This window comes from Hemibagrus wyckioides, linkage group LG22, assembly GCF_019097595.1.
Source record: "Hemibagrus wyckioides isolate EC202008001 linkage group LG22, SWU_Hwy_1.0, whole genome shotgun sequence".
Lineage (NCBI taxonomy): Eukaryota > Metazoa > Chordata > Actinopteri > Siluriformes > Bagridae > Hemibagrus > Hemibagrus wyckioides.
Genome location: NC_080731.1, coordinates 3388471 through 3410098, shown reverse-complemented (window position 1 = coordinate 3410098; position 21628 = coordinate 3388471). Strand labels below are relative to the sequence as shown.

Below are 21628 nucleotides of genomic sequence, written 5' to 3'. Positions count from 1 at the left end.
GTTTAATCAGCTTTGTTAACATTAGCTCATTCTTTTATCATTAAACATGAACAGTTTAATTATAATTAACCTGCCTGTGGAATGATGTAGAATATAGATAATATATAAAATAAATAAATAAATAATATTTAATAATAATAAACTCAGGATAAAATAGGAAACTAATCAATGACATGTTGGTCAGCAAAGCAACATCCTAACGATTTTTTAAAAATGAATTCTTTATTTGAAAATTCTGTGGATTTATTTTATCCATTTATTGTTACTTTTCATGTAAAATGCACATGTAACAACTTCTCACTTACTATTATAGCAGCTACAAATATTCCTTCCTCTGCCGTGCTATAAAATTTATATACAAAACATTTTTCTATTTTTCAGCTTTATCTCTAATTAATTTATGAAATTAATTAAATTAATTAATTGATTCAAAGTCCGGACACTGGAGACTCCTTCCTTAAATGTGAACTCTCCTAACAGAAAACATTCCCCTCCCATTTACACCCATTATACACATTATCTTTTTATCTATTTCTGCACATCTTCTCTCTCTCTCTCTCTCTCTCTCTCTCTCTATATATATATATATATAAAAAAAATATATCCATTGTAAGTTGTTACTATAGAAACCGTCACGTATTAAAACAAGTGCATTAATCTAACCCGTGAGCTGAATCAACACCGCTCATTTCAGGGCAAGTCACCTCCATAACCTGCTCAATTATTTACGCGTCAATTTAAAAACGAATTCTTTTCAGTTGTTTGTCTTGTTTTTGATTTATAATTCACAATAATTGATTTATGATTATTTATGAAGCATTTACATTTTTCAAATATCACTCCCTGCCTTTTCTATCAACGCACTGATCCGGAATCCTTCAGATGGTTCAACATGTCTTACTTTAAGCACCTGAAAAACGAAGGCATGTACATAACTGCGTGCTTGTTAGCTAGCTAGCTAGCTTCTGGATTAGCGCTATGTTTATCTGAACTTTTCCTTATAGTGTTTGTGTTTAAATCTGGACACACACACACACACACACCTTAGGGGCATTTTTGGCAGCGCATATGGTTTGCGTGAGGCTTTTACAGGTGAAGCAAACAGCAGCCAGACAACAGCGAGATTACCTTCTCATTCATTCACACACTCTGACTATAGAACCCAAACCGACACGTAAAAACTCTCTTTCAAACAAACACAAGCTCTTTAGTTTCCCTCAAGTACACACACGCCCACGCGTACAAACACACACTTTCATTCTCAAAAAACACACACCCCGAGTCTTTCTCGAACTCACACATTGACCCATTCTTTTCCATCACACACATACACACCCTCCCCTATACTATCTCTCTCTCTCTCTCTCTCTCTTTCTCGGTCTCTCTCTCTTCCCCATTATATTCAGTGAGAGGTATTTGGGCAGGCAGCCACAGGAGGCAGCCACACTCATTGGGCTGTAATGTAACGCCTCAGATGGTAAACAGAGGGAGAACGCTGGCGTTACAGACACATGTGTGAGTGTCAGGCTGAATTAACATTCTTTTACGCAGCACATGCTGAACCTCGACTTTCATTAATACGGCATGAGAGAGGCATATAAACATTGGAAAGTCATTCTAAGGTCCACATGCACCAACATCAAACATGAACATTCACCACCAAACACCATGATTCACCATCACCAACAGTCACCATCAAACACCATCATTCATCATCAAACACCAACAGTCACCATCAAACACCATCATTCATCATCAAACACCAACAGTCACCATCAAACACCATCATTCATCATCAAACACCAACAGTCACCATCAAACACCATCATTCATCATCAAACTCCATCATTCACCATCAAACTCCATCATTCACCAACAAACTCCATCATTCACTATCAATCACAAAAACAGTCCCCATCAAACTCCATCATTCACCACCAAACACCAACATTCACCATCAAACACCATCATTCACCATCAATCACAAACATTCACCACCAAACACCATCATTCACCATCAAACCCCAACAGTCACCATCAAACTCCATCATTCACCATCAAACACAAACACTCAACATCAAACACCAACATTCACCATCAAACACCAACACTCACCATCAAACACCAACAGTCACCATCAAACACCATCATTCATCATCAAACTCCATCATTCACCATCAAACTCCATCATTCACCATCAAACTCCATCATTCACTATCAATCACAAAAACAGTCCCCATCAAACTCCATCATTCACCACCAAACACCATCATTCACCATCAAACACCATCATTCACCATCAAACACCAACACTCAACATCAAACACCAACACTCACCATCAAACACCAACACTCACCATCAAACACCATCATTCACCATCAAACACCATCATTCACCATCAGACTCCATCAGTCAGTGAGTGATGAAACTGCTGAACCAAGCAGTGAGTGAATCAGTCTGTCAGTGAATGAAAGAATCAGTGAATCAATGAATAATTGAATCAGTGTGACAGTGAATGAATCAGTGAGTAAGCAAGTGAGCATAATAATCAGTGAGTCAGTTGGTGAGTGAATGAATCAGTGAGTCAAACAGTGAGTGAATCAGTGTGTCAGTTGTGAAGAAATCTGACAGCGAGTATGCGAATCAGTGAGTCAGGTAGTGAGTCTTCATTCGTAAGTGAATAATCAGTGTGGCAGTGAGTGAATCAGTGAGTCAGGCAGTGTAGAAGTTGGTCAGTAGGTTATTGAATTATTGAGTCAGTGTGATTGTGAATGAATCAGTGAGTCAGGCAGTGAAGAAGTTGGTCAGTAGTTTATTGAATTGTTGAGTCAGTGAGTGAGTCAGTGAATGATTAAGTCCAGCAGTCGCAGTTCAGCCTGAGCACAGAGAGAGCAGTGATGAGTTCCATAGTCACAACCAGTAACAAAATGGGTGTCCAGTTTTTTTATTTTTTAAATATTGCACTGGGATGTACATATATCATACATCTCCATAACCAAATACGGGTTGCAGACACCAAATACTTCCTGGCTCTGAAAGGAAAAGAAGATTTATTTTTAAAACAAAAGCATAATTTTAATTTTAAGTTTAATCAATCAGCTGGGTGTCAGGACAAGGAGAATTCCCAAGAACTTTAGATATTCTAGGGTTATCTATCTATCTATCTATCTATCTATCTATCTATCTATCTATCTATCTATCTATCTATCTATCTATCTATTTACTTATTTACTTATTTATCAATTCATTCATTTATTTATTTATTAGTTCTTTTATTTATTTATTAATTCATTCATTTATGTATTATTTATTTATTCTTCCTCAATTTATTTATTTTATTTTATTTTTATAAATTTGAAAATAATAATAGGAAATAAGAACAATAAGGTGGAGCTATGGTGTATTTGCTGGGTTTTCTTTGTTGGTGTTTTTTTTTGGGGGGGAGGGGGGCAAAATGGAGGAAGTGACAATTTCTGATTAGCAGCTATAGCAGATTAGCTTAATCTGTCGCTCAATCTTCCAAAATATTCACAACACCCAGTGTAGCTTGTTGCCTGATTTTTTCAATTTTTGCATAAATAAAGAGAGAGGAGCGAATCTGCGGCTTCACTTGTAGGTGCTCGTATAAAGAAAATCGTTTTTTTATTGTCGGATCTGGAAGAGCAGTGGTGTTCCTGCGGGGCTGATTCAGCACATGAAAGCTAGTCGCTCTTCTCATGTTCCTCGTCCTTTCCTCACAAGACAGCCGTAACTCATAATCCTCTCCTCCGTAAAAAGCCGAATCTGTCTCTCTGCTCCGTTGTTCTGTCGTTCCCGAGTCCGAGTTCGGAATGCCCTTCTAATTATTCCGTTTGGGTTTCGCATACCTTCCTCAGCCTTTAATTAAGGAGTCGTGTTGCTCCCCGAGGTGAAGCCATTCATCTCTGCAAACTCAATCATGTCGCGACACAGCCTCAGTCACTCACACGGCGCATGCTTGTGGCCCCCCCCCCAGCCAGAACACACACACACAGTCGGAGTTTAGGATCAGATGTGTTGAGTAAGAAAATCTGTCACATTTTTCCCCTCAGAACTCGGTGTTCCCCGACTCGAGATTTATTTCAACATCCTTTTAATTCACAAAACATCTCACTCTGGTTCACATTTCAGTGTCTTATCTGTTATAAATCTTAACCGCCTCACCCCCTAGCACAGAAATAAAAAAATATGGATCCGGTCAGAACGGTCCACTCCAACCCAAAGTCCCCACTTCTGAGCCGTTCTGGACAGCCGATTCATATTTTCATGGTGTTTTATACTGCGGTAATCCTTCTCAGAAAGAACTAATTAATGCCTCTGTGAAGCGACGCCAGCTGTCGTAACTTTAAAAAGGCGAAACACATGTAAACTGGTGCTGGTTAAAAGCGTGCATGGGGGGGAAGAGAGGCCTGAAATAAAACAACGAAATGGATTTAATGAAAGACGACATGCTTTCTCCAATAGGTTAATTACAGAGACGAGCCGTAGAGAAAGAGGAGAAATGTGCAGGATGGAGTGAGCGTGCAAGCGCTGAGTGAAGGAGTGAGTACATGAGACTCAGGGAATCAGAGTGGAAGCGATAGAGAGATTGAAAGAGGGAGAAAACGTGCGTTGGTGTAAAAGTGAAGGATGGCGTGAAGAAGCGAGTGAGGAAGCGAAGGATAGAGCGACAAAGAGAAGAAGTGAGTGAGGAAGTGAAAGGATGGAGTGAAGAGTGTGTGTGTGTATGTGTGTGTGTGTGTGTGGAAAGAGAGAAAAGTGAATGCAGAAGTGAGAAGTCAGAAGAATAGGAAAGAAGTGAGTGAATACATGAATCAGTTGGGGAGTGAGTGAATCAGTGTGTCATTCAGTGAGTGAGTGAATCAGTGTGTCATTCAGTGAGTGAGTGAATCAGTGAGTCAAGGAGTGAGTAATGGATTAGGTGGATCAAGCAGTGAGTGAATCAGTGATTCAGCAAGTGAACAAAATAATACGAATCAGTAAGTGTGAGTCACTGAATCAGTAAGTGAGTAATGAAACCGAGTCAAGCAATGAATGAATCAGTGAGTCAGCAAATGATAATTAGTGAGTCAGTTAGTGAGTGAATAAATCAGTGAGTCAGTCAGTGTGTAAGTGAGTGAATCAGTAAGTGAGTAATGAAGCTGAATCAAGCAATGAATGAATCAGTGAGTCAGCAAATGATAATTAGTGAGTCAGTTAGTGAGTGAATAAATCAGTGAGTCAGTCAGTGTGTAAGTGAGTGAATCAGTAAGTGAGTAATGAAGCTGAATCAAGCAATGAATGAATCAGTGAGTCAGCAAATAATAATTAGTGAGTCAGTTATTTAGTGAGTGAATAAATCAGTGAGTCAGTGAGTGAGTGAATCAGTAAGTGTGAGTCAGTGAATCAGTCAGTAATGAAATTGGGAAAAAAATGAATGAATCAGTGAGTCAGCAAATAGTAATTAGTGAGTTAGTTAGGGAGTGAATAAATCAGTGAGTCGGTCAGTGAGTGAGTGAATCAGTAAGTGAGTAATGAAACTGAGTCAAGCAATGAATGAATCAGTGAGTCAGCAAATATTAATTAATGAGTCAATTATTGAGTGAATAAATCAGTCAGTTTTTGAGTGAATAAATCAGTGAGGCAGTCAGTGAGTGAATTAGTAAGCGTGAGTCAGTGAATCAGTGAATCAGTAAGTGAGTTATGAAACTGAGTCAACTGAGTCAGTGACTGAGTAAGCAAGTGATTAATTCAGTGGATCAGTCAATGAGTGATTGAACCAAAGCAGTGAGTGAATCAGTGAGTCAGCAATTGAGTGTTATAATCAATGACTGAGTAAATGAATCACTGAGTCAGTCACTAAGTGAGTGAATTAATCTGTGAGTGAATGATGAATAAGTGGTTCAGTCAGTGAGTTGGTGAGTGAATCAGGCAGTGAGTAGCTGAATCAATGAGTCAGTCAGTGATTGAATCAGTGAATAATTGATTCAGTGAATGAATCAGTGAATGATTCGGTCAGTAGGTTATTGAATGATTACGTCACCGAGTGAGTCACAGTGAGCGAATGAATAAATGTGTGTGATTTCATTAAGATAGTATTATGTACAAATCATTTTTTATTGTTTTGTCGGGACATTGTGGTCTGAAACTTTTCTTTCTTCTTTTTTGTGGGAAGCACACACACACACACACTCACACACATACACACACACACACACACACACGTATAATTATATACAATTTGTCTTTATATTCAACCTCAACTGAATGACACACACTATTGCTTTTTATCAAAAGATATTTTACTCTTTTAAAAAATATCTTTTTCTGTGTGCGCGTGTGTGTGTGTGTGTGTTTTTTGCCCCGAGCTGGTGGGTGGGGTATAGTGTGAATTTGTTTTAGAAACAAGAAACACCCAGACTCCTTCACACACACACACACACACACACACACACACACGCACACACACCCTTCCTCTAGTAGACTTTCTGTCTGTAATTAGGTTATGTTGTTAGCGCGCGTGGTGTTGGTGAAGACAGACACGCTGCTCTGTTTTTGCCAAGTGGCTCACCGAGGGCGCCAACATTTGATGTTGTTATTTGTGATTATTCTCTCTCTCTCTCTCTCTCTCTCTCTCTCTCTCTCTCTCTCTCTCTCTCTCATGCTTTCTTTCTGTTTTTTGGGGGAAAAAATTGAGATTTTCTGAGAAGCAGTGCAGCATAACTGAGTTACTTTTCTGCTCCAGCTGCTTGAGTAAAAAATCTGTCAAAGGTCCCTGTCTTCTGACTGGCAAAAATTTCACATTTATTCATAAAGTCATATTTATTTTCATTAGATGGAATTAAATACAGTGTACGTAATAGAAAAAATGTCAAATACACTAATACAATAAACGACCAGTGGTCTAGAAACATCTCAGTATTATTCCCAATTCTAATGCTGTTATTTGGCATATAGGACTGACTAACTCTCTCTCTCTCTCTCTCTCTCTCTCTCTCTCTCTCTCTCACCCACTCTCCCTCCCTCTCTCTCTCTTCCACTCTCTCTCTCTTTCTCTCTCCCTCCCTCTCTTTCTCTCTCTCCTACTCTCTCTCTCTCTCTCTCTCTCCCTCTCCCCCCCCTTACATTCTCTCTCGTTCTCTTTCTCTCTCTCCCTCTCTCTCTCCCCCTCTTTCCCCCACTCTCCCTCTCTCTCCCTCTCTCTCTCTCCCACTCTCTCTCTTTCAGTGCCAGGGATTCTGGGATGTTTTAAGGATAACGGTGATCCTCCTCCTCTCTCTAAGAGCTACCAGACGTCTCAGAAGCTCACTGTGCAGAGCTGCATCAGCCTCTGTCGCAACCAGAGATACAAGGTGAGCCGAGCATCATGGGAATCCCGACCGTACAAGGCTCTGGTGTGAACCTTGAGCTATGGACCAGATTAAACTAGTGCGGTTTACACAGTGTGAGAGACTCAACTCTGTTTACACCGGGTCTTTTGATGCAGTTTAAGAACCAGGTTTATATCTAGAATGAAAAATGCCAGTGTGAATGCACTTTGTTTCACAGGTTTATATTAAAGCACTTGAACAAACGCTCGTTTCTATAGTAACAGCTCGTTCATAGCAACTTGCTAGAGGTTCCATATAAATTAATTAAATAAACAAATAAACAACGAAGGTACGGTGATGTTCTTCAAGGAGACGTTTATTTAACATTTTCGGAAGGAGTCTCCAGTGTCAGTGGAACAATCTGAGGTAAAAACTTTCTTAAACAGGAATTAGCAAACGCTCGTTTCTATAGTAACAGCTCGTTCACAGCAACTTGCTAGAGGTTCCATATACATGGATTAAATAAACAAATAAACAACACTGATATGGTGATGTTCTTCAAGGAGACGTTTATTCAACATTTGCGGAAAGAGTCGTCAATGTCAGTGGAACAATCTGAGGTAAAAACTTTCTTAAACAGGAACAAACGATCATTTCCATAGTAACAGCTCGTTCACAGGAACCTGCTGAAGGTTCCATTTAAATGGAAATAGTTTTTTGAAACAGGAATTTATGGTGAATTTTTTTCACCACAAGAGACAGAAGAGTAACTCAGAAACTTTCCTGTCGTTGATTAGTGTTTAATTGTGGTCCATGGCTTTGTTTATTTGTGCTAGAGTAATGTTTTCGAGTGGACCGGTCTCTTTAAGACAGACTCTTTCAACACTTTTAGCCCGGATCTTCATCATTTCAGCCAATCAGAGCTTTCGGTTTTACTAGTAGAATTGATATTACTCCAAAACAACCTTTTATGTAGAAATCTGAATAGAACGAAACATCTTCATCTTGGTAAAGCGCTCCGACTCTTTTTTTAGGACGTCTCTCCAGTATCTGAGTAACACAAAGCCATTATTATGTTTTGTCGCTCGAAGTCTGATGTCATCGTCCTCGTGTTTTTGTCGTCCCCCCAGCTTGCCGGAATGGAGGCGGGCTACGCCTGTTTCTGCGGCAACGAGCTGGACTATCATCTCCATGGCGACGCCCCAAGTTTGGAGTGTAGTCACGGGTGCTTCGGGGACCAGCAGCAGCCATGCGGAGGAGACGGTCACGTCATCGTCTTCGACAGTGGGTTTAATCAGTCTGCTAACTTTCTTAAAAAATCATTAATTGCAACTCAACCCCTTTTTTTTTTTATATCAGAACACTGCTGTTCTGTTCTGCCACCGGAATGAAAATCGACTTTATCAGACTTTTTCAATCAGTATAAACAAATGAGTGATTTTTCAGGCTTATCTAAAACGAGTCCGTTGGCTTTTAGTGTGTTTTAGATGTGTGTTTTTCCCTCTGTTGGAGAACCTTACACAGAGTTTTACTGGCTGAAGATGAAATTTGAGCTGCTTTTTAGATGAACAAGCACATGGAGCATATCAGAGAGCAGAAATGGGTTTGATGTCAACATTTACTTTGAAGATAGAAACATTTATGTGGAGAAAAACAAAGCGTTTTTGTTTTTTTTTTGGATCTTTTCTATGAATATATCGCCCCTGGTAGGCTAATATCAGGATGTCCTGAGTGTCTACTTTCATATGAGCTTCATATTAATCTCCGCTGTGGAGTGAGACATGACAAAGACACTCAATCATCAACATGGACACAACAAAAACGGGAGCAAACTCCATTTTGTTGGTGTCTGGTTATCAATGAAAGCATTACTGCTGAGAAACAGCTGCAGCTTTGAAGAAACATCTCATCCAATACGTTAATGTTTCTTCAAGACAGTTTAGATTGGAACCTTAGTTGATTAGAACCTTGATTTTTTTCAGAAAGTCTAGAAAGAGATACTGCATCTGAGACCGTCGGCCATGTTGGATTTTGGAGGATCAACACTTAGTGAAGTAATAATCATCAGGATGAAGATGTATCTCACATTGGGGAGGTTTAGAGGTAAACAGTTCTACCGTTCGCTGTGGAAAGGGTTAAGGGAAATAAAGGCGGTGAACTTTTACCTAAGAACTGAGAGCTATAAATAATAAGACAGGAAGCCGGTTTGCATATTTGCGCCACAGTATTTGGATTTCACTCTGGTTAACCGGGCATTACCGGATTCGACCACACATTTTTAATTTTTAGAGTTAGCATAGCATGTAAAGCATTGAACAAATCGTTGTGTCTTTGTGTTTTTAGCCAAAGTTGGAGCCTGTGGTGGAAACTACACGGCCGAATCAGCTGTGATTTACTCACCAGATTTTCCAGATAAATACGCACCCGGTCGTGTCTGCTACTGGACCATCCAGGTTAAAAAAATTACACTTAAGTTATGGTCCATTCTTTGTAAAATACAAGAAATTTCTTTTCGGATATGTTTCTCATCATTTTTCTCTGCATGTTCTCTGCTTTTCCAGGTCCCAGGTGCGTCTGTCATCTTGTTTAACTTCACTTTCTTTAACATCATGGACCAGGCAGATATGGTCGAGCTGCTGGACGGACACACCAATCAGGTGGTGGCGAGGTTCGATGGCCGAAACCCACCGCGGGAAATCGTGAACGTCAGCGCAGACTTTGTTATCCTGTATTTCTACTCCGACAGGACAAACCAGGCCCACGGGTTCTCCATGATCTATCAAGGTACTGATCACCCTAGTATGAGGAAATGTTCTGATTATAAGACAGAATAATGTTTTTTATTTATAAGGTATTGTAACTATGATCAATTCTCCATTGTTTATCAGAATAAGGATCACAATGATGTTTAAAATAAATATGCAAGGGAGAGACTGAATAGATGGATGGATGTATTGGTGGGTTGATGATTGAATGGATGGATGGATGGAAGGATGGATGGATGGATGGATGGGTGGGAAGGAGGATGGACGTGTGGATTATGCAGTAGATCGATAAGTGGTTTGATGTATAGATATGAATTTAATCAAATTATGGCTGTGAATTTGCTTATTTTTGGATGGATGGATGGATGGATGGATAGATGGATGGATAAAAGAAAAGATGTATATATGGTTGGATAGATGGGTAGATATGTGGATGGATGTATAGATGGAAGGAAGAATGGGTGATGGCCTGGACGGATGGAAGCATGGATGGATGGATGGATGGATGGATGGAGGGATGGATGGATGGATAGCTAAATGACTGGAGGCACAGCTTTATGTCTATGATGCTCAGTGAAGAGCTATATTTGCATGAGTAAGTGCAGTTTGGTTTGGTTTTCTGCCTCTATTCCACATTTACATAAACAAACTGCTGATGTTTCACATCAGGAATTTACCTACAGATGGATAGATGCGGGGAAGAGAAAGAAAGAGAAAACTCGAAATGCTCAGTCAGCTCTGAGTACGAGCTTGCAGTGAAAATGTCCTCAAAAAATCAGATCCTGCGAGACCTGGAGCAAACATAACAGGACAAAAAGTTCCTCCACCGACAAGAGTGTTTTGTTTTGTTTTGAACCTGGAGTCCTGGGTATTAAATATTTGAATGGCACCTTGGGCCATTTCAGGAGCTCTCTCCGTCTCAGATATTGGGCGAGTTGCAGTTTATCAATATTTAATCTGGCTTTGTTGAGGTTTATCAGGCTTCTGCATCTGAACCACAACAGCCTTAATGAAAGGTCTGCTCTCCATAGAGCTCCAACAACCGTGCCGTGATTGCATTTTCCATTCGGAATAATGAGCTTGAAAGTTTGATTTGAGGTGAGAATAATGAAATAAAGAAAAAATGTAAGAGATAACGACCCATAAAGAGTCATGATACCAGGAAATTAACCTAGAAACCTCATTTAAAATGGAGCCACATATTTACATATTTCTTGTATGACAAAGTCTCGGTCTCCGATTCGGATTTTACTGGAGATTAAAGTATTGGCACCTTCGGCTTTGCCTCGTTCGGGTCACTTGCTGTCATTGCTGAAGGTCAGCTATCTCACAGTGTCCCACAATGCAAAGTAAAGTTTGTTATTTTCTGCTAGTTATACAGTTGTCATTATTTTTTTTAATTATAAGTGCCAATTATTTCAGTTACTTGTATATTTACTCAGTATATTTGTTTAGTGGTGAGCTGATATTTATAAATAAATGGATAAATAAATGGATAGATAAATAAATAAATAAATAAATAAATAAATAAATAAATAAATAAATAAATAAATAAAGGATTCTTGCCAGCCAATCAGAAAAGAGTATTTACCATAGGTGTGGAATAAATCTGTATATTAATATGTATATATTTTTAATGAATAGCTTATATTTTTGTTAGTTTTTAGCTTTAAATTTAATTTTTTAATTTTAAATTTAAACTTGATTTTATGGTTTATTTTTAATACTTATTTAAACTTTTTTTTTTGAAATTATAAGGCACTATACAGATTATATTGTGCATCGGCTTTTACTGTACTGTATATTTATTTAACAAAATAATTAGCATTTATTACTTAAAAAAAACTAGCCACATTCGGAATCGTTAAATGATCCCTTATGAAATCTTTTGTGTATTTTGATTCCCTTCCTCGAGCACACTGTGTGTTTATTAATGCTGGTGATGTTGAGAAACGAAGCCAGGACGCCGTGCCTCTGCCAGCCGAGGCGAGCCAAAGCAAACAGCCATCCTGCAATATTTCTGTGTTCTTATGATTTATTTGCCCCGCTGATGGAGGGGAAGGAAAGAAAGGAAGAAAGAAAGAAGGAAACGTGAAATAGCGGGAAATGTTTAGCCTGGATGAAAAGGTCAGAGAAATAAATTGGTTCTTCGCCGAGTTCACAAACCCACAGTGCTTTTTCTCTTCTGCCTCAGGGCAGCACTCCATTTCAATACCGCATGTATTCAAGCGCGTGCATTCAAATACTGCACATGTGGGGGGAAGTTTCTCAAGCTGGAAGGATGGAGTGGGTCTGAAATGAGTATAAATATAATAACAATAATAACATTTTCAGCATATGCCCTTATCAAGAGCGACTTACATTATATCTCATTTTGTAGAACTGAGCAATTGAGGGTTAGGGCCCAGTGGTGGGAGTCTGGTGGACCTGGGATTTGAGGTCAGAACCCTCTGATCAGTAGTCTAATGTTTTAACTAGTAAGCATTAACCACATACCCTGAAGAAGAAGAAGAACAAAAAGAAGAGGAAGAAGAAAAAGAAGCAGCAACAACTACTACTACAAACCAAACATGGACCTGCAGGAGGAGCTAGAAACAGGAAGAAGAAGAGGAAGAAAAACAAGAACAACAACAATAACCCCCCAAAACATGGAGCTGTGGGCGGAGCTAAAAACAGGAAGAAAAAGGCGAAAGAAGAAGAAGAACAACAGCAACCACCCAAACATGGACCTATGGGCAGAGCTAGAAACAGGAAGAAGAAGATAAGGAAAAAGATGAAGAAGAACAACAACAATAACCCCCAAAACATGGATCTGTGGGTGGAGCTAGACACAGGAAGAAGAAGAAGAAGAAGAAGAAGAAGAAGAACAACAACAACAACAACAACAACAACAACAACAACCACTCAAACATGGACCTGTGGGTGGAGCTAGAAGCAAGAAGAAGAGGAACAACAACGACCCAAACATGGACCTGTGGGTGGAGCTAGAAACAGCTCAGAGTGCTGATTGGTTAAATCATCATTCAGATAAGGTTCTTTTGTAGGACAGCTATTTTCTTTTCTTTATAGTTTCTGCTTGTACAGTTAGTTTGACACCCGTTGCTTTAGGTTCTTGTATGAACATGTGAACAGGATTTAAGATTTATTTATTAGAACACAGAAATGGAGTGACTTGTTATTTTCCTGTATTGGTGTTAAAGCGCTTGGAATAAAAGTATTGGCACCCCTCCAGGTCTTTTGGGTCAACATCACCGAATATCAAAATATCATTACATTTTGTGTTAAAGAAATTATTCATGAATTTTTAAGAAGCGTACAGTATTATATACTAGTTTGAGTGATGAGTAGTCTTTAAGACTGAAGACTGACTAATGGAATAAACAGTGAAATAAATGAATGACTATCACTTGTTGTGTTTGTTTAAACGCCAAAATCGTCTTCACTCCAGCTTACAGAGCACAGAGTGGCAGATCTGCCGGAGAAGCCGTCACCGGTGATGTCAACGCCGGCAAACAGGCCACCAGTACGATAGATCCACGTTCCGGCAGCGTCACTGAGAGATCCAACACCAGCAAGAACGACAAGTCCTCTCACATCCTCTATCTGATCACGTCCAGTCCCAAAAAATCGGAAAACGAAATGCCAGGTCAGTGGCTCGGCCGGGGCCGGACCGCTGCACATAACACCAGTATGTACACCTTTATTCTGTTAGCGTTTCAGTATCACGGCGTGTTGTGACATCATAATGTTATATTTGCATAAACAGATGAAGATGCAGTTTATTAATACATTTCTGACATTTTATTTTGGCTTTAATATTTATCTCGTTCTACGTGTTCAGTTTATTAGTAACAGTTTAGCTAATAAACGAAAATAATCAAGTTGGATTAGTTAATAGTTAACATTAGTTAGAATTATATAGTAATAATTAGTTAGTGATCTGTTTGGTTTATTGTTTACAGTGTGGGCCATCTATGCGCTGGCTGCCCTGCTAACGCTAACCGTGATAGCCATGGTGGCGAAGCTAGTTCTTCACATGACAGTAAAGTAAGTACTGAACACTGAAGCTTTCTGCTGTTGTAATGAGAGAGAAGAGAGAGCAAAAGTGTCTGAGGAGAAAGAAGAGAGAGAGAAGAGAGTGTGAGAGGTGAGAAGAAGGAGAGAGAAGTGTGAGAGGAGAGAGAGAGTGTGTGTGACGAGAGAAGAGTGAGAGGAGAAAGAGAGAGAGAGATAGAGTGAGGAGAGAGAATAGTAAGAGAATGTGTGTGAGGAGAGAGAAAGAAGAGAGAGAGAGATAGTGTGAGGAGAGAGAATAGAAAGAGAATGTATATGAGGAGAGAGAAAGAAGAGAGAGAAGAGAGAGAGAGAAGAGAGAGAGGAGTGTGTGGAGAGAGAGATCGATGTGCAAGGAGTGAAAAGAGAGAGAGTGGAGAGAGAGTGAGAGAGAGAATCAGAGGAGAGAAGAGATGGAGGAGAGAGAGAGAGGATTTACAGATTGACTTGTGTTATTAGTCATGTGATCACTTAATGACAAAGTATTTCTTTCTTTCTTTCTTTCTTTCTTTCTTTCTTTCTTTCTTTCTTTCTTTCTTTCTCTTCACAATGTTCTATCTATCTATCTATCTATCTATCTATCTATCTATCTATCTATCTATCTATCTATCTATCTATCTATCTATCTATCTATCTATCTATCTATCTATCTATCTATCTATCCCCTCAAATTTACTATACACTCATGTCAATTTTCCAACTCTCTGTCTCTCTCCACTCTCTCTCTCTCTCTCTCTCTCTCTCTCTCTCTCTCTCAGATCTCCCACCATTCCCTCGGTCAGCAGTTCAGACTCCTGCTCTCAGAGCACCACCTCAGAGCCGTGGATTATCTTCTATAGACCCTCCACCATCTCGCTCTTTAAAAAGAAGCTCAAAAACCATCACGGTGACCTCAGCCCTCTGGTGGGCAACTAACCCCACACATACACACACACACACACACACACGCACACACGCACACACACAAATGCACACACACTGTCACATAAATTCTACTGGACAGCAGGTAGCAAGTACAATGGAGCACCTGATGAGGAACCGGACTGGACATCAACTGACAGCCAATCAGACGGTGCCATCTTATGTAAGGGGGAGTGGCTTCCACAGCACAGGACCACGACAGAGCCTCCCTCGCATGAGCATACGGCCTGGGAAAAGACGTCTGAATTCGGAAAGCAGGTTTTCAGGTGCACGGATTCTGGCAGTCGCAGACAGACGAGGAGTTCCAGATAAGAATCTCTTGTTAAAAAAGACAGAAAGTACTGTAACGTGGAGCGGCTCGCATGACCGTCTTAACGCCAATGCAGACAATCAGCCTTTTCTACCACACCGAGACCAGATTCTGTTACAGTCCATTTTCGCCTCCTTCTTTATGTAGGTCACCTCTTGTTTGGAACAGGATTACTCTTTCTCCAGCGGAGAGGACGAACAGGATCATGATCCGGCAAATAATACAGCAACAAACAAAAGCGAGAGTGTGTGTGTGTGTGTGTGTGTAAATCTGCCATCGCTACAGCACGGGCCATGCTCCAAACAAACTGGCATTCCACGTTCCTTCTGGACCTCTGTAAACAGCTTTTCAGTATTTTTTTTCCATTTGTTGTGGGTTTTTCATCTTTTTTTCGTGTCTGGTGTCTGTAAGTGCCTTAAGGGTTGGAAAATTGTTTGTGTGTACAATTTCTTTTTTCCCTTTACTTCCCACAGAGCTGTCTTTAAAGGCACAGAGATGAAAGATACACAAGTTTCCCATTACCGCCACTGCAGCCGATCAGCCAAGACATGTCTGTTTCTTTCTTTCGTTTTTTCTTTTTTTTTGTAGGTTCGTTCTAGTCTAACGTCAGCGACTCGAGCTAGCGTGTTGATGTGGTTTTTGACGTTTTCTGACAGACGTTTGTCTGTTTAAGTGTGTCTAAAGAACATGAGCTGAAAACGATCTATAGTTTATATTCACTCAGCGCGGAAAAAAGCCTGGCGCTTCGGTTAGCCGTTGATGCTGAGAGACGTTACGCTGGCGTTTTTTTACGTTTACTTATCATTTTTTGACACGTCTGAGGAAAATGTCTGACATTTTTGTCTTACTTACCTTTACATTACCTGTAAAAAGACCCTCAGTGGCTAGATAGATAAACCATTAGCCTCAGGCACTAGCTGGCGTCTATGCTTGTTGCTTAGCAACCATGTTCTCACAACTTGAGCCCATAAAAAAAAATGAAACAAATGAAACAGCCTTTATTTGTCACATATACACACAGCACAGTGAAATTCTTTCTTCGCATATCATATCATATCATAACATATGCTTGTCTTTCCATGACAGCTATAATTTCACAGATTGTGACAAAACATTAACAGTTAGCATCGTTTTTCTAATATTAACTCTTTTCTTGCTCGTTTTTCCCAAACATCTGAGGTAAATGTTGATATTCCATATATTTTTGTCTCATTTCCAGAAAAGACTACTTAGCTATATGCTAGCTTTCTAAATAATTAGCCTGCTGTTATCTAGATTCAGTGTTTAGCGATAGCCTTGCAGTTTCAGTGCAAATCTAAAGAATTTAAGACAGTAAACATGTTTTGGCTAATCGGCTACATTTGGGATAAACAGGGACATTGTATAACTTTCATTTTTGTCCAGATCTTTCCAGCTTGGTCACTTCACTGAGTCGCCGCTAAAAACGTGCTGTGGGAGCCATGAAAAGCGCCACATTCTTCCAAAACAATTCCCTCTTTCTCCTTCTCCTCCTCCTCTTTTTTTCCACGGGTTCTCCGACGTTACAGCACTTCCCACATTCTTCAGCTTTAATAGAATCAGTGCTGTTGTTCTTGGGTTAACTACAGTGCTGCCACCCGGAGTGTCAGGGTCACGGCACCAAATTCTGTCTAGTCATGTTAAATATTCTGAAAATGATCAACAGGGTGAAAGAACGACAGCAAAACAGTCAGGACTACATGCCGAGCCGCATGCTACTGTATGAAATAACGTCACAAGATGTGCTTTCTGCCATTGTAGGGTGACGGTACTGACATTTTATATGCAGTGACGTTATGCTAAGCGCTATTTCAGTTATTTATTTTCCTGTGAACTGTATCATTTGGACAGATATGGTAATACTGGTAATATTAATTCTATAACACGATGTAAAAAACCCAACCAACAATAATGGAATATTCAACACCATACACTTGACGTTATAACAAAAGCTAATTATTTACTTTTTATTTAAGAAAATACTTACACTCATGCTCATGAAAACATTCCAGTTAAAGCTAATTCAGTGCACTTAAATTGACTAAAGTATAGAACTTTATCTAGTACTGAGGCTGAATTTGGCCTACAGTATAAACTTAAAATGAAACCTCTGAACTTAAAGCCCTTATATTTTCATATGGATTTTTGACCAATAATTCAGAAAATGTCTTTACCTTAGTAATTAGTAAAAAAGATTTGTTTTTTAGGATGTTTTATCAAATTACACTTAGTTAACAGCCACACAGGCTGCAGATTATATTACTATTGTTAATACCCCAACCCCTAACACCTAACCCCAATCCCAACCCCAAAACCCAATACCAACCCTAGACCTAACCCCAATCCCAACTCTAACCCCAAACATTCCCTTTACCCCAGACCCAAACATAACCTCTAACCCCAATCCCAAAACCCAATATCAACCCTACCCCAATCTCAGCCCTAATCCCAAAACTCAAAACCCAATACCAACCCTACCCCTAACCCCAATCTCAAAACTCAGAACCAACCCTACCCCTAGCCACAACCCTAATCCCAACCCTTACCCTACCCCTAACCCCAATCCCAACCCTAAACATACCCCTTACCCCAATTCCAAACATACCCCTAACCCCAATCCCAACCCTAACCCCAAACATACCCCTAACCCCAATCCCAACCCTACCCCCGAATCCTACCTTAAACCCCAAATCTCAATCCCACCCCTAACCTCAAACCCCACCTACCCCAATCCCAACCCAAATCCCACTCCTAACTCTACCTATTACCCCAATCCCAACTCTGCCCCTACCCTTAATCCCAACCCTAAACCCCAAACCTCAATCAGAACCAACTGTAAATTCCAACACCAACCCTAAGCCTAAACCCCAAACCTAACCCACAAACCCAACCCCTCCCTAACCCCAATCCCAGCACCAATCCTAATCCCAATTCCAAACCTAATTTAACCCTCGCCCCGATCCCAACCCTAGTCTACACTGTTAAAGACTTATATATGTAAATCAGAGCAATAAATATACAAAATAATAAATCTGCATACACTTAACTGTGGATAATCCCAATATAATCCCAGTATCAGTTCAGATACACTGAGATGCTGTGTGAAAAATTCAAACATTCACATTTCAGTGCTTGTGTAATGGAGTACGGTAGAAATCTTCCAGAAAATTCTATTGTGTTGTCTTCTCATCCTGATACTGTATAAGCCCCAGCTTTATTGTTTGTTTGGAAAAGATCCGATTTCAGCAGAAACCCAGGAAACACTCGTGCCTCCTTAATTGTACAGATGAAACGATGTTAAAGGAACAAGTCAGTGACAGGAAAGTTCACAGTTCCACATTTACTGCACATGTCTGTTATCTGTTATTGTGACTTCTGTAAATCAGCCATTTTGTGTGTTCCATTTCTCACTGTTTGTGGTTGAACTGTTCCTTTAATGCAGCACTTTTGTGTACTGAAAAATCCTGTTCTTCGCTTTGCATTTGCATTTTTTATGCTTTAATTTTTAAGGAATTGTCTTCCAACCAAAACTGTACTGTAATTTCTTTTCTATTTTTTTTTTTCTAAAAAAGCTAGGTGTGTGCTGAGGTTACATTTCCATATCGCTCCACAGGCTAAAGATTTAGCACGATTTTGTCTTTTCAAAAAAGCAAAAATCTACACGTTTACCTTCACCTGTGCTCATTAGGGATTTTTTATTTTTATTTTAACTGTACGTCTTAAATCGTGGAGTTTGTACACTTTTGTAGTTCATATGCGAATGATGCTGAGGAACGAAGTGCGGTGGATGCTTTTACAGCTACAGAGCAGGAGAAAAAAAACGTTAGCATGGCTGTGGTTCCTGAGGTGATGCCACATGCTGATGTGTTATTTCCGTTTAGCTAACATTTTAGCGTTTGATTTTAGACCTTAGTGCCATACAAATATCCAGATATGTAGTGTTAGAATTTGGCTCAGGGCAAAATTTCTGGTAAAAATAATAAAAATAGTTGCTGATTGTTTCTATTCTGTTAGCTGAAGAATTGAAACTAAGTCACATTCACAAGTGAGAGCCTGAGAAACAATTCTCCTAGCTGAAATTCCCAAGTTTTTGACTGGTTAACGATCTAAATCCGTTCATCATGGCGATGATCTCAGGGGTCGATGTTAGGAACCTTTTAATTCTGTTTTTTTTTCCTATTTAAATGCTAGTACCATCCCGAAACTCTACTTAGCATTCGGTTAGTTAGTTAGTTAAGTAGCTAGCATTAGCCGTACACTTCAAAACAAGGAATCCGTAATGAGCATAGTTGATTTAATGGCCTGCTTTAAATTTGTCCAAAAATCTCAGGTTACACACACAGCTTAAAATCGACTTTTATCAGCACACACCTAGAGAACACGACATGGACGACGTTCAGAAACGTCGCAGCACTTATTTGACGTGTGATTTTGCTGTGGGATTTATTTTTTTTGGTGGCATTCCTGCTGCCAGCATCGCATCTGTGACTAATTGAGTACTTGTCATATTTTTTGACCTCAAACTTTACATTCTTTCCAGCTTTGTTTGTTTCCAGTTTTTCTAAAGATAAGATGCCGTCGTGTGACTGTTCCATTTTAATCGTCCTAGGGAAGGCAGAATGCGTAATAGCCCCTGACCGTAATAGTGAATAGCGAGATGAAAAAGGGCCTTGTGTGTGTGTGTGTGTGTGTGTGTGAGCGACCTCAGACTTCCAGTAAAGGACTCTCTCTTCCTGCTCTGATCTCCCAGACGAGCGAACGCCGCAGTCCCGCCTGTCATAATTACCGCATGAATAAATCCGAGTCATGGAGAAACTCATGCATACAAAAACTCAGAAAGAGAGAGAGAGAGAGAGAGGGAGGGAGAGAAAGGAACACACACTAACCCAGAAAACCAAAACTGACAGCTCCAATTCATCAAGGTCACATTAACGACGGACGATAGCATCCTGCACCATCCTGCCTCCACACACACACACACACACAGCTCCCTCTGCTTCATCCCAACACAACACAACACAAGGCAGATCCAGACCTTTCAGGGACGTTCGGGAGGAAAAAAATAAATAAATGTCATTGTCGTTCAAATTGTAAATAGTGAGATTTTTTAATTTATACAGTAAGTTATTTTGGACTTTCAAATGGGACATAATCTATCTTTTGTATAAGTGAAGTACGTTTCTAGTTTTTATTTAATGTGTTCTGACTGCCAAATAAATATGCATGTTTCTTATAAGCGCCTGTCATCTCTGGTTTGTCCAAATTCTTTGGCCGGAATTTATTAATGAAAATGGGGAGAGAGATTTTAAAATGCAAAGTACAGCGTGTCCTTCGGGAGACGGTTTTATTGCGCAGGCAGGAATATAAAGTGAATGCGGGGTATTTTTTTTTTGGATTAGTTGCTTTTATTATAGGCTTTCAGATTAAAAATAAAAAAGGTACCGAAAATGCTGTAGTGGTTCTTGTCGCTGGGGTGGAGCTATCGAACTGATTATATCTTTAGTTTGGATCCTGAATGGAGAAATGTTAGTGCATGTAGTCAGCTTTTAGTCTGAAATTCATTTATGGTCCAATTATATAGCAATTATGGTATATACAATAACTTATTATTTATTAGTTTTCACCCCCATGGTGAGGGAAAGTGGAGTTAATAGACGTTTTATTATTATTGTTATTATTATTATTATTATTATTATTATTATTATTATTATTATTATTATTATTATTATTATTATGGTGCTGCACTAAAGAAAGAAAGAAAGAAAGAAAGAAAGAAAGAAAGAAAGAAAGAAAGAAAGAAAGAAAGAAAGAAAATTAAATTTAAATTAAATAAATTCAATGAATAAATGGAATAAGTTCAAATTAAATTGAAATAAATTAAATAAATTCAATGAATAAATGGAATAAGTTCAAATTAAATTGACATAAATTAAATAAATTCAATGAATAAATGAAATACTGCTCATTAGGAATAAAATTTTTTAATCATTTTAATATTCATTTAATTTTTTTCTCTCTCCTTTCTCTGTTTCTCTTCTTTTGTAAAGCTGCTTCGGGACAATGTCCATTGTAAAAGGCACTATACAAAGAAAATTGAATTGAAATCGAATTGTAGTAAATATAAATAAATTAAATTAAAATAAATTCACTGTGAATTAGTTCTGCATAAATGGCATACCGGATGTTTAATGGGGTATTTGTAATTTATTTCAGAGTATTTTCAGAGTTATATGGATTATTTATGTCATAAAAA

The 21628-nt window shown here is 39.1% G+C and overlaps 1 protein-coding gene across 2 annotated transcripts in view; it reads left to right on the top strand.

The window, feature by feature from the left end:
• The window catches only part of kremen1 (kringle containing transmembrane protein 1), a 63253-nt gene extending 42642 nt beyond the window's left edge, over window positions 1-20611 (top strand). Inside the window, exons 4-10 of one of the 2 annotated variants that reach the window (XM_058375007.1) lie at window positions 7226-7350; window positions 8439-8592; window positions 9652-9761; window positions 9870-10092; window positions 13522-13719; window positions 14036-14120; window positions 14885-20611. In XM_058375007.1, coding sequence (XP_058230990.1) covers window positions 7226-7350; window positions 8439-8592; window positions 9652-9761; window positions 9870-10092; window positions 13522-13719; window positions 14036-14120; window positions 14885-15041 — 1052 coding nt within the window. In that variant the 3' untranslated portion in view covers window positions 15042-20611. Of the gene's footprint in view, window positions 1-7225; window positions 7351-8438; window positions 8593-9651; window positions 9762-9869; window positions 10093-13521; window positions 13762-14035; window positions 14121-14884 lie in introns of both variants that reach the window. The other variant, XM_058375006.1, reaches the window with a different exon arrangement.
• The last annotated feature ends 1017 nt before the right edge of the window (window positions 20612-21628 follow it).